Raw genomic sequence first — 15,000 nt, forward strand, 5'->3', positions numbered from 1 at the left:
AGACAGACAGACAGACACACACACACACACACACACACAGACAGACAGACAGACACACACAGACACACACACACAGACACACACAGACAGACACACACACACAGACACACACACACACACAGACACACACACACAGACAGACACACAGACAGACACACAGACAGACACAGACACACACACACACACACACACACACACACACACACAAAATGTTATGAAATACAAATCTATATTACTGTTTTTTCTAGGTTCTTATAATAAGTCAAACAACAAAAACACTTTTGTAAACAGAAAATAAATCTGAAATGAAGTTTAAGTTAAAATATCAGTTTTACAGTTTTCGGTGAATGTTAGAAACTCGAAAATAAATATTGTCGAGTCAATTAACTGACTGAAATTTTTAACTGAAATTTTAGTCAAAGCACTAAAATTACAAACCTAGCTGGAAATAATAAAAATTAATAATAATTTAGACAATTTGAGCGGTGGTTTTCTTGTAGTTATTATTGTTGACTGCAAATAAAACAAAAAATATGAAATAATATAAATATTAGATGTAAAAACTAAACGAAAATAAGCAAACAGAAACTAGATAGACAATTAACTAATTAAAACTGAATTAATATAAATATCAGACTTAAAATAAAAAAAAGCATAAAAAAAACAAACAAAAAGAAAAACACTGGCTTGAATACTGAACTAAACTGATAAAGAAAATAAACCTAAATATTAATAAAAAACTAATGTGAATAAAATATGCATTTTTTCCCCTAAGGGTTAGATTAAAAACCTAAATAAAAATAAATGAAAAATGGCAAGTCAAAAGCTGAAGTAATATAAATATTTGACTTGAAAGACTGAGATAAAAAAAGAAAAATATAATAAAATAAACCGAAATATTGATAAACTAATGTGAAGAAAATGTGAGTGATTTAAAAACTTAAAATAAAATTAGAAACGCTACTTTTATTTTACAAATAAGTGAAAAAACGTTTGTTAAAGCACTAAAATTACAAAGTAGAAAATAAAAATGACATTAAATGACAAAAAATACAATTAAAATCGTCTTTACTGCACCTTTTGATCAATTTAATGCATCATTGTGAACTATAAAATAATAAAATAAATAAAATGACAAAAATGCAATTAAAATATAAAACTAAAATCGATCTTTCACATGCACACGAGTCCTCTGGCTCCTGGCGTGAGCTACAAACCCCAACGATTTCAGAGCGGCGCGTGATTTATGACGAGTCTCGAATCTATACATTTATTATACCCAGCGCTGTTCAGCATGAGCAGTGTGGGGCCGGTTTGTAGGTTTATATATTCTGCTAATTCATTTGCCGAACGGTGATTCATTACGGGATCAGCGGAGTCATTTATCTGACGGTGCGCCGTGACAGAACCCAAATGATTCGCTCCGTCACAAACGCTCCACGGACGCTCCTCATCCAAACACCCCAGTAAGCCGTTTATTGCGCTTTCGGTTTTTTCCCTTTTTGCTTATGAAGCCGCAATAATCTAATTGGCGACGTCAAACTCGGACAAATAAAGACGGCGGTGATAAAGTGATTTGGGCAGGGCTCACGCTAATGTACTTAAAATATAATTTACAGGATATTGCTGGTAGGCCATGGGATGATCAAGAGGGCCATTAGATCGCAAATCCCACCGCGAGCTTCTACTGCCTGCTTTGTGCCAATTATTTGACGTCTTATTCGATTCCCCGCTGAAAAGAAAACCGCTTGAACCGGTCTGAATGGCTTTTTTCCCTCTTAGACTGGTTAGAAAGCCTTTTAGCTGGTTTTAGAGGGGCACTTTTCAGGTAAACACCGCTCGGACAGCATAGGAACCAATTTAAACCAGTGAAGAGCTGAAAAACATTGGTTTAGTCTGCAAGGCTGGTCGTTTTTAGGCGTTTTTTTTGGCCAGGTGGCTTCACAAAGAGGATGAAACCAGCTAAAACCATCTTAAAGCGGGTTCTAGCAGGATTCCTTTCTTTTTAGCAGTCGGTTTTTATGGTCGCTGCAGATGGCTGTGATCGCGGGAAAATGTTTTCTTTCTACATGAACACCCACAAACGCTCATTTCTACCTAATAAAATATAATAAAAAGCATGTATTATGTTAAAAAGAAAAAAAAGAAAAATGACAAGAACTGGAAGCGTTGGCTGAAATAAAAACTGACGTACTAAAATAAAAAGGAAAATAAAAATACAGAAAAACAACAAACACACAAAAACAAACATTTAAAGGCTAATTCACAATATTAATTAACTATTATTTAAATATGGCACTAATATTTGTCTTCGTTAACTGAAATTTACATAAAAACAACAACTATATATATATATATATATATATATATATATATATATATATATATATATAAAAAATAAATAAAATGAATATGATTAATGAATATGAATTTACAGATATAAAAATACAGTTAATACAATAATATTGTGTCTTTAGTGAAAATAGCTGTTTTTTTGTGGAAATTTTTGTGGAACCTAATATGCAAAAAAAAAAAAAAAATATATATATATATATATATATATATATATATATATATATATATATATATATATATATATATATATATATATATTTTTTTTTTAAACTTTAAAAACACCAGTAATGTCTATAACGAAGAACATACATTACACAATATAATAATTGTACTGTATACAATGTACACTACATAATAACTGGATTCCTATGGCTTGGAAGTCACAACTGTAAAATTCCCAGATGTTTCCAGCTGCTCCTTTCTGGTCTCAAACTGAACTGGCTTTAGTAGCACTCACGGTCAAATTAGGGCACTAGGTAGGAGTCACGAGACACAAAGCATTCATTGTGCTGCTGGTGCTGACGTATTATCAGACATTAAGAGGGCGACGAGCATCGCTGGTAATTACAAACACCTGCGCCGTGAGATAAAGTCTTGTAGGATGAGAGATCAGATGAGCCTGGCTGTAGATCACGGGCTATTTATCAGCCACGGTGCATAATAATGAGCTCTTATATACGTGCTCATGAATATTAAAGAGAGACGTCTTTTTGTGAGGGGAGGCTTGAGAGCATCAAGGGAAGCTGGAAAAATGAGATTCCTGAATGATTTTAATGAGGGTGTTTATATGAGTGAGCCCGAGGTCTGAAGGGGAGCAATCGGCGGTAAATAGAAAAACGGGAGAGCGTTTAAAAGGAGGGAAGTGGAGTGAAAGGGGTGATTACGTGCTGGTGTGGGGCTTGTACCGGCAGAGGAGGAGGCTTTCTGGAAAGTGCAAACCTGGTGCTTTCAGATACTTCATTTTCTTTGGCCTTTCGGCCTCATTAACGCAACGTCTCGGGCTGTGCTCCAAAACCTAGCGAGCTGCCTACATAGACAGCATTTTAAAGGAGTCACCGGCAAAAGTGTATCACATGCATCGGTGCTGTTGTCGTTAACTAAAACCAAAACCTTTAAAATTAGTGTTTTTTTTATTTTTTTACTGCAATTAAGCTGAAATGGATGGGGAAGAAATGATTTGACTTAGTTGCACGAAAATGTTTCCTTAAAATGTGATTAAAAAATAGTAAAAATAAATAAAACTAAATTATTAAGAATGACATTTTTCGTAATAATTTTGTTTTATTTATTTTTACTATTTTTTATTCTTAATTTTGTTTTATTTTTACTATTTTTTTAAATCACATTTTAAGGATTTTGAGGAAAACTGAAAATTAAAAAATAAAATCTAATTTAAAATAGTATTGAAACCTTTTACATTATAAATGCATTCTCAGTCACTTTTAATAATTTTAATACATATTATACTCAAAAAAAAAAAAAAAAAAAAAAAATACAAATAAAAGAAATTGTACTGACCCCAGTCTTTTGCACAGTAGTATATATTTTATATAAATATAAATAAAGCTTTGTTGCTTTATGAGACTATCGTTTTTGATCTTTTACCCCGGGAAACTATTTAAAACCGATTCGACTTCAGCAATTTGACTTTTAATGCATCATATTGTTAACGCTTTATAATTTATAAACATTATTTGTGTGTACAGTGTTGTCGTTATTTGACCTGCTCCGTTAAAATCAATACAAACCACCTTTGTTACGTAAAAAAAAAAAAAACGTATTCAGCTTAGTCACTTAAAAAGTTAAAAAGGGAGAATGCTGTCAAGATTACATTTGTTAAAATTGCATATAAACCATTTATTATTATTATTTGCATGTTTCAAAGAAAATATTGGCGTGAATATAAAGCTTTAGCCACTGCGCAGACATTTCTAAGTAATATGCTTTCTAAACGGCGTAATAAGACAATTTTGTAATAGTTTAAAATCTTAGTCATATGTAAATAAAATCAAAAAGCAATATCCAAGTAGGCTAGTTTTATTTACCTGTGTAACCTAAAGTAATCCGAAAAAGTAATCTGTTATGTACTCGGATTACATTACTTTTTTTTTCTTCATTTGTAACTGCAATTAACGCTAACCCTCCCAAACAAACGGAAACAAACGCTTTCTAGAATCGGCTGAAAATAATCAAACGCGTTTAATAACCTTTGACCGGATCGAATCAACGACTAAAGCTAAAAAAAAAAAAAACGCGCGACCGTCACACACTACCTGATATTCTACCGAAAACGCAAGCGTCTCAGAAGCGCACCTGTCGTCTTTGTCTCCATCCCAGAAGACGGCGTTGTGTCCCTGCAGCGGAGACAAGAAGAGCTGGCTGTGCTCGTGGCAGGGCAGCAGGTACCGGAGACAAGCGAAGCTGGGGTCCTGCATCCGTCTCACCAGAGGAGAGGCCAGAGGACGCTGCAGACAGCGGGCGACACCACAGCGTCACGAAGCTCCAACGCTTTCATCAGTGCTCCAACGAGAACGTGAAACATTAATACAAGTTAAAATAGCTGGCTATCTGTTAAAGCGTCGCTTATTCCCGACTTCTCAGCATCGGTGTCGCGCGCCCTTCAGAAATCGCTCTAAATTGCTGAATTGAAATTAGCATCAGCGTCGAAAAGCTTTGCTGCTTTTTTTTTTTAAGGATGGCGTGATGAATAAAGAGTTAAACGTAGCATTTACTTTCAAACGAAACCTTTTGTGCCATTATTAATGTCTTCGCTGCCGCTTTTGATCATTTTATTTAATCTTATACCCGAAAAAAAGCATTATTTCTCATAATTATGAACTGTACCGACCCCTGTCTTTTCAACAGTAGAATATATTATGCATAAATATAAATACAGCTTTAAGAAAACCATTTAAAACCGATTGGGTTTGACTGTTCTTAAGTAAATATCTCGTATTGGTGACGCTTCACAATAAGGTTCGCTAGTTAGCGTCGCTTAACAACATGAGTTAGTTTTAGTTAGTTAACGTTTTGCTTAGTTAACATGAACTAATATTGAACAATGCTTGTTCAGCATTTATTAACCTTAGTTCGTGTTCATTTCAGCATTCACTAATGCATTATTAAAAATTTTTAACATTAGTTAACGCACTGTGAACAAACACGATTCTCACTAACATTAGATTAATAAATAGTGTAATAAATGCATTGCTCACTGTTAGTTAATACAATACCTAAAAAAATGACAAAAAAATGCAACAGGTTTTACTTTTAGCCACAAACCAATTCATTAACGGACATCATTACACCCATTTTTCGCCACATTTACATTTTTGCATTGAAAACGCATTGAGGCGCCTTCGAATGCATACGTTTGCAACCTCGGCGCCGCCATGAAAGGCTCGAAAAGAGCAACAGTGACCAAGTTGAGTTCAACTTCTTACCTTCTCCGGTTTGGTGTCCCAGCAGTCCTGCATCAGCGCGTGCAGGCAGTGGAACTGGACCTCCTCCGGGCCGCCCAGCGCCGGCCTGAGCCCTTTCGACAGCTTCTTGGCGATCTGCAGCTGGTGCTGACCCATGCACGGCCTGCGGCCCGACAGCAGCTCGTACAGGACCATGCCGTACGAGAACATGTCCACCTGAAACACAGACGGCCGTCACCGGACACTCACAAGTAAACCAGATCTCCACGAGCCCACTTCAGAGCTTCACTTCGGTGACATGATCTGATAAATGCAAACAATAATCGACACCTGGTCTCGTCCCATCCTACATCAACACTGGAAGGCTGTGGAAATTGTAATTCATGCGTTTTGTTTGTTTTTGTTCTCTCTTCTTTCGTGTTGCTTGCTCGCGTTGTTTTGTAATGTTGTGTCAAGCATACTGTCGATACGGTGAAGAAATAATAATGAAATAAAAGAAAGACTTTTAAAAAAAAAATTTAATCTGCAACACGCAAAAAATAATTGCCTCGCTTAGTATTTTTTGTCCTTTTTTCTAATACAAATATCAAAAAATAATAATATATATATAAAAAAAATGCATTTATCTTCTGGAAAATGCATGAAAATTAGATGATTTTTTTTTCCTTTGAAGTTTTTTCCCCCAGCTGCACTTTTTAGAGCGGTGGATTTTTCTGAAAACTAAACTTGATATCTTATAGACCAAGCTGATTTCAATAATCTGACTTTTACACCCAGTTTGATTTTTTTAAACCCAACTCATTTTTTTATTAATATTATTTATTATTTTAATTTAAAGAAAAAAAAAATCACATTTGCATATTGGCAAAAAAAAAAAAAAATTAAAAAAATCTTATTTTTACTTTGACTATGAAGCGCATTAAGAAAAAAACCTGACTCAAATTGTCATGCATTTTTCAGAAAACAAAACCTAGACCAAACTGATTTCAGTAATCTGACTTCAATAATCTTTTTCTCCCAGTAAAACATTTTATACAGCAAATTGTTTTTTACATTTGTATGTTTTATTATTATTATAATTTTTTATTTAAGAAAAAGTACAACAAAAAGGCTAAGAAAAATGTGTTTGTTCGTTTCAAGTTTACTTAGTATTATAAATTAGAAATGCATTATTTAAGCATATGTATCTACATTTATCAATGTTTAAATATTTGTAAGAATATTTATTTTTTTCCTCAATATAATATCTTAATTAATGAAATTATAACATAATTAATAGCAGTACAATTAACTCAATATTACATTCGTACCGGCAGCCACTTGTTTTAAAAGTTATCTTTTACTAAATAAATTTAAAATACTGACCAAAAAAATAAATAAAAAATAGCAGTGAAAATGTGGGCCAGACTTTACAGCGATGGTGAAACGTGAGGCCAGGAGAAAGGAGAGACGGAAAAGCATGAGTTCACAAAAGGAAGAATGAAGTCATGATTTCTGACGCAGCAGATCGTACTTCATTCACCAGACGTATTTCTATTAAACCTCTTTCTAGGTCATTTCTATAAATGGACATGTGCTTTGAGAGAGCCGTGTCAATCCAGGACTGTATTTTCAGGGCTCTCGGCCTCGCCAGCACAAAGGAAAAAAAGAGGCACGTTTCCACATTCACTTCACTTTCAGTAGCCTGCAGTGACATCACAGAGCAGGCATGTGACACAACAGGAAATAGTTTGTAGTTGAGACACACACACACTCTCTTAAACACACACAAACACTTTCTCTCTCTCCCACACACAAGCGCTCTCTCTCTCTCTCTCTCACACACAAACACTCTCAAACACACACACACATTCTCTCTATCTCTCGGTCTTTCTCACACGCACACACACACCCTCTCTCTCTCACACACACACACACACTCTCAAACACACACACGCACACATTCTCTCTCTCTCACACACACATGCCCTCTCTCTCTTTCTCACACACAAACACTCTCAAACACACACAAACATTCTATCTCTCTCTCTCACACACACAAACACACACACACACACACATTCTCTCTCTCTCTCTTTCTCACACGCACACACACACCCTCTCTCTCTCTCACACACACACACACACAAACACACACACACACACACTCTCTCTCTCACACACATGCCCTCTCTCTTTCTCTCACACACACTCTCAAACACACACACACACACATTCTCTCTATCTCTCGGTCTTTCTCACATGTGCACACACACACCCTCTCTCTCTTTCTCTCTCTCACACACACACACACATCTCTCTCTCTCTCCTTCTCTCTCTCACATGTGCACACACACACACTCTCTCTCTCTCTCTCTCACATACACACACACATTCTCTCTATCTCTCCTTCTTTCTCACATGTGCACACACACACTCTCTCTCTCTTTCTCTCTCTCACACACACACACACACACTCTCTCTCTCTCTCTCTCTCTCTCTCTCTCACACACACACACACACACACACACACACACATTCTCTCTCTCTTTCTCACATGTGCACACACACACCTCTCTCTCTCTTCTCTCACATGTGCACACACACACACACTCTCTCTCTCTCTCTCTCTCACACACACACACACACATTCTCTCTCTCTCTCTCTCTCTCACACACACACACACACACACACTCTCTATCTCTCTGTCTTTCTCACATGCGCACACACACACACTCTCTCTCTCTCTCTCTCTCAAACACACAGAGGATCTACAGAGACTCTTTACTCTCAATCTTTCTTGAGTCCAGATATCTAACGTTATTACACTAATGATTCGATTAGCAATGCCATCAATCACTAATTAATTAAAATGTCTCTTAGGAGACTCGGAGAAATGTCACTAAATGAATCCTGTTGTCTTTCTGACTTTGTCTTCCACGAAACAAAAAAAAAAAGTCTACGAGCATGCATATTAAATACATTTAAAAAAAAAAAAATCTGTATTTCCCTGTTAAGTAAACGCCCAAACATAGCATTCATTTTACACAGTTTCTCCAATTACGAAATGCATTATCAGCATAATCATTTGAACGCCAATGCAATTTTCACAAATGTGAAAAATCACAAGCTCTTGAGTTCTGCAATGGAAAAAAAGTCGGGGTGCATTTTTATTAGCCACCGGAAAGCACTACGTTTCTGCAGATTCTGCAGATTTCCATATGCCCATCCGGACCTAAAAAGACCTAAAACTACTCTGTCCAGTATTCGGCCTGGAGGATAAACAGCCCCCACAAACTACAACACCTGAACCATCTGTCGTTCTCATGACGCCGCGTGAAAGCTGTGGAAACACGATCAGAAGTTCCATTAGAAACACGGCCATAGATTTCATTCTGCTCTGCTGGACGTGATCCACGCAACTCAGCAAACCGAGCTGGAAAACACATCAGCCTCGTGAACGGACCTGAAAGCCTCTCTGGATCCGGCTTTGAAGGGAAATCCTCAGGCAGTCTCAGAGAAAACCTGTCAGAAGTGTTCTCCAGACACTCTCAGATTCACTACTGGATGTGGTTTCTTGGACTGAACTAACCGATGAGAGTAGAGTTCTGGGGGCAAAACAAGTTAAGCTCTATTGACGGATGCTGTCGATTTCTACTGGTGCCTCAGCGTGGAGAAACAAACAGAGATCTCGATCAGCTCACGAGAATGCACTTATTTACATGAGAACAATAAAACACCGCAGAGATAAGTGTGGCAAATGTTGACTACTATTTAGACAAACATACATATTTAAGGAAAAAAATGTCTTAGTACTGAATTAAAGTATTAAAATGACTAAAACTTAAAATTAAAAGAAATATATTAAGAAAAAAAGAAAAATAATTCAAAAAAATCAATTAAAATAAACTACAAATATCACAAAAGCTACATGAAAATACTGGTAAATAATATAATGATATATAAACATACTAAAGTAACATTGGATACATAAAAAAAAATCTCATTTTAGTGCAATAAAACTTAATTTTAGCGAAATAATTTTCACTAAAACTTTTTTTGTGAAAAAAAATTTAACTGAAAAATTAGAATTTAAATTTAATTAAAAAAAAAAATTAAAATTAGGCATGTTTTGGCATATATATACAAATGTGCATAATATTATGCTAATATAACAACAAAACAAATACTAATAAACACACACACAAATATATGCTAATAAAAACAAAAATACATGGAAAAAACAAAACTGCACGCTAAACAAAAACCTAATATAAAAATAAAATGCTAAACAAAAATGCTTAATATTTAATATTTAAAATATTTATAAATACTATCAGGACTGTATTTATTATTTACTAGTAAAGTAGTATCCTGTAGCTCAATAATTAAAAAAAACTACAACAAACTCAGACTGGGACTGTGGAACGGATAAATGCAAGTATATAAGACACAATAAAGTGCACTGGGAGTTTTAAAAGAAGAAATATGATGTTTATATAAATTATTTTAATAAATAATGTGCCTTATTTGTGCCGTGAAGTTCTAAATCATTGATGAACCTCTAAGTTTTGCATAACAGGATAATTCCTGCACGGAGAGAGTTTAAAGACTGGACCCTCTGAATCTGAATTCAGCTGGAGTTCAGACAGCAAACAGACTTTGACCTCCGCCGTGACCCTACAGCTGCTGGGGCAGCCTGTCCAGCTCATCAGACCGGTTACGAACCTTCTCATCGTAGACGATGCCGGGTCGGATCTCGGGGGCCTGGTACCCCGGCGTGCCCTCGACCCCCAGCGCTCCCTCGTGGAAGGACTGGCGCGAGATGCCGTAGTCGGACAGCTTGACGTTGACGGACTCCTCCAGCTCCAGAGACCACACCAGGATGTTGTCGGACTTGAGGTCACAGAAGATGATGTTCTTCTTGTGCAGATACGCCAGGCCCGTCACGATCTGATAGGCCACTTTGAAGGTGAGCATGTGACCCAGCGGCACGTACTGAGAACCTGAGGAGCGACAATAAACCTCGTACAAACACATCACATGACATCCGAGGAGACCGCTTTTATTATACATTTATGACGGGATGGTGAGTAAACGATGACAGATTTTTTAGAGAATTAATAATGCCGACCCGATGCATTTAGAAGTAGAAATGTTCATGACAAAAAAGTCTGATGAGAAAATATACAAGTTTTACTTTACAGATACACATAATGTACGTATTTGTACTGTGTACATTTATTATGTGTGTGTATAGATAGATAGACAGATAGAGAGGTAGATAGAAAGATAGACAGTGAGATAGATAGAGTGGCAGACAGTTAGATAGAATGATAGAGCGATAGAACAACAGAGCGATAGACCGATAGAGCGACAGAATGATAGATAGAGCGACAGAACGATAGATAGAGCGACAGAACGATAGATAGAGCGACAGAACGATAGAGCGACAGAACGATAGATAGAGCGACAGACCGATAGAGCGACAGACCGATAGAGCGACAGAACGATAGATAGAGCGACAGAACGATAGAGCGACAGAACGATAGATAGAGCGACAGACCGATAGAGCGACAGAACGATAGATAGAGCGACAGAACGATAGATAGAGCGACAGAACGATAGATATAGCGACAGAACGATAGAGCGATATAGCGATAGAATGATAGATAGAACGATAGAACAAAAGAACGATAGAGACAAAGTGGCAGACAGTTAGACAGAGCGATAGAATGACAGAACGATAGAGCGAGCAATAGAGTGATAGATAGATAGTGCGATAAAACATAGAACGATATAGGAATAGAACGATAGAGCGAAAGAACAATAGATAGAACGATAGATAGATAGATAGATAGATAAATAGATAGAACGATAGATAGATAGATAGATAGATAGATAGATAGATAGATAGATAGATAGATAGATAGATAGATAGAGTGAGTGATGGAACGATAGATAGACAGAGATAAATAGAGAGATAGATAGATAGATAGATAGAGTGACAGACAGATAGATAGATAGAACGATAGATAAATAGTTTTTATCTAATCTGTAATATTAAAAGTACTTGAATACTTTTTTCCTGATGTGTGTCAGTGTTTTATCCTGACTGTGACGGCTCACCTTTGGCTCGCTCCTCCAGGATGGTGTTGAGGCTGCCCAGCGGCGCCAGCTGCAGGGCGAAGCAGAGCGGGTGGATGCTGATGCCCACCAGAGCCACGATGCAAGGGTGCTGCAGGGAGTGGAGCATGCTGGCCTCCTGACGAAACTCCGAGAAGCTGCGGGCCGCGTCCATCGACTGCAGGTGCTTCATCATGGTGTCTGTAAAGAGAGCAATTCAGGCTCTCACCTCAGGTCATGGAATAATTACCCATAATGAGTGCAAACACAATCACATTGGGTCTCTGTATCGTCTCTCTGCGACAGTTCATCACATTATTTACTTCAGCAGTGACCGTACGGATGTTAATTCAACCTTACTTGAAATTCGCCACAAAAAAACATTAATGTGGATATATAGAATGTTACAGTGTTTTAATGATAGGATGTTAGATAAATAGAACGTGTATATAAGTGTATATGTATATGTGTATATATGTGTATGTATGTGTATATGTGTATATATGTGTATGTATGTGTATATATATATATATATATATGTAGATATGTATGTGTGTATATATATATATATATATATATATACAGACGTGACAAAATTGTTGGTACCCTTTGGTCAATGAAAGAAAAACTCACAATGGTCACAGAAATAACTTTAATCTGACAAAAGTAATAATAAATAAAATTCTATAAATGTTAACCAATGAAAGTCAGACATTGTTTTTCAACCATGCTTCAACAGAATTATAAAAAAATAAACTCATGAAACAGACCTGGACAAAAATGATGGTACCCCTAACTTAATATTTTGTTGCGCAACCTTTTGAGGCAATCACTGCAATCAAACGCTTCCTGTAACTGTCAATGAGACTTCTGCACCTCTCAGCAGGTATTTTGGCCCACTCTCATGAGCAAACTGCTCCAGTTGTGTCCGGTTTGAAGGGTGCCTTTTCCAGACTGCATGTTTCAGCTCCTTCCAAAGATGCTCAATAGGATTGAGGTCAGGGCTCATAGAAGGCCACTTTACAATAGTCCAATTTTTTCCTCTTAGCCATTCTTGGGTGTTTTTAGCGGTGTGTTTTGGGTCATTGTCCTGTTGCAAGACCCATGACCTGCGACTGAGACCAAGCTTTCTGACACTGGCTAGTACATTTCTCTCTAGAATTCCTTGATAGTCTTGAGATTTCATTGTACCCTGCACAGATTCAAGACACCCTGTGCCAGGCGCAGCAAAGCAGCCCCAGAACATAACAGAGCCTCCTCCATGTTTCACAGTAGGGACAGTGTTCTTTTCTTGATATGCTTCATTTTTTCGTCTGTGAACATACAGCTGATGTGCCTTGGCAAAAACTTCGATTTTTGTCTCATCTGTCCACAGGACATTCTCCCAGAAGCTTTGTGGCTTGTCAACATGTAGTTTGGCATATTCCAGTCTTGCTTTTTATGATTCGTTTTTCAACAATGGTGTCCTCCTTTGGTCGTCTCCCATGTAGTCCACTTTGGCTCAAACAACGACGGATGGTGCGATCTGACACTGATGTTCCTTGAGCATGAAGTTCACCTTGAATCTCTTTAGAAAGTCTTTCTAGGCTCTTTTGTTACCATTCGGATTATCCGTCTCTTAGATTTGTCATCAATTTTCCTCCTGCGCGCCACGTCCAGGAGGTTGGCTACAGTCCCATGGATCTTAAACTTCTGAATAATATGTGCAACTGTAGTCACAGGAACATCTAGTTGCTTGGAGATGGTCTTATAGCCTTTACCTTTAACATGCTTGTCTATAATTTTCTTTCTGATCTCTTGAGACAACTCTTTCCTTTGCTTCCTCTGGTCCATGTCGAGTGTGGTACACACCATATCACCAAACAACACAGTGATTACCTGGAGCCATATATATAGGCCCAATGGCTGATTACAAGGTTGTAGACACCTGTGATGCTAATTAGTGGACACACCTTGAATTAACATGTCCCTTTGGTCACATTATTTTCAGTGTTTTCTAGGGGTACCATCATTTTTGTCCATGCCTGTTTGTGAGTTTATTTTTTAAATAATTCTGTTGAAGCATGGTTGAAAAACAATGTCTGACTTTCATTGGTTAACATTTATAGAATTTTTATTTATTATTACTTTTGTCAGATAACAGTTATTTCTGTGACCATTGTGACTTTTTCTTTCATTGACCAAAGGGTACCAAACAACAATTTTGTCCACGTTTGTATATATATATATATATATATATATATATATATATATTTATTCAAAACATATTCAAGTTATAATTATTTTGATGTACAGATGTGACTATTGCATTAAAAATGTTTCTATATGTATTCCATGTCAACATATAAATAGTACACCGAGTTTAATTTGTAATGTCACATATGCTATTTTTAGTTTCTTTCAGCAAGCGCAGTATACAATGCACACGAAGGATATGGGTCACATATGGGTAAGCATGTCATCAAAAAAAAAAAAAAAATCTGAACTGGTCATCAAGACCTCCAGTGTACCGTAAATGAGGCCTATGAAAGGGTTACTGAGTCACTGACTCACTTGATTCATTCAAAAGCGTGGATTCATTTAGCATCAGAACACTAAGACACTTCAACAAAAACAGGCAACACTGTATTAAAGCCAACTCTGTGTCTGCTTGACACTTGCAATGAAGAACTTCCACACAACGACATGTAAACATGCGTGAGAGACAAGGAAAGAGACTACGATCGAACGCGCTGAAGGTCTCACTCCAGAAGCGAGAGTTCAGTTTCAGTTTCAGTATCTCCTGCTTGTTTAGGAACAGGAGACGATATCGTGAAAACATCATAAAACACCTACTTTAAAAGAAACACGGTGAAAAACCCAAACACACCGATCATGATTTATTGGACGAGGAAGCGCTGTCAGAAAAGACTGGTCTGAAGTAACAGACCCGGGTTCTCCAGGAGTCAGTTGTCGAATTTGAGCGGAAATCTCAGAAGCCTGGTGGTCCGTCAGCCAACGGATCATAAATCATGTCCGTACGGTCTTTATTTTAGTGTCCTGGATCCCCAAAAGCATGTTAAACGCCTTTCGGCAGCATTCTGGCTCCTGCGTATTATTTCAAGCTACCGTCGCGGC

General features: G+C 37.1%; 1 protein-coding gene across 1 annotated transcript in view; it reads right to left on the bottom strand.

The window, feature by feature from the left end:
• Nucleotides 1-15,000, bottom strand: part of lrrk1 (leucine-rich repeat kinase 1) — an 88,897-nt gene that overhangs the window by 16,200 nt on the left and 57,697 nt on the right. Inside the window, exons 27-30 of the mRNA XM_043243149.1 lie at nt 11,887-12,084; nt 10,486-10,763; nt 5,799-5,993; nt 4,669-4,820 (exon numbers count right to left, since the gene is read on the bottom strand). Coding sequence (XP_043099084.1) covers nt 4,669-4,820; nt 5,799-5,993; nt 10,486-10,763; nt 11,887-12,084 — 823 coding nt within the window. The remainder of the gene's footprint in view (nt 1-4,668; nt 4,821-5,798; nt 5,994-10,485; nt 10,764-11,886; nt 12,085-15,000) is intronic.

Source organism: Puntigrus tetrazona, chromosome 7 (assembly GCF_018831695.1).
Source record: "Puntigrus tetrazona isolate hp1 chromosome 7, ASM1883169v1, whole genome shotgun sequence".
Lineage (NCBI taxonomy): Eukaryota > Metazoa > Chordata > Actinopteri > Cypriniformes > Cyprinidae > Puntigrus > Puntigrus tetrazona.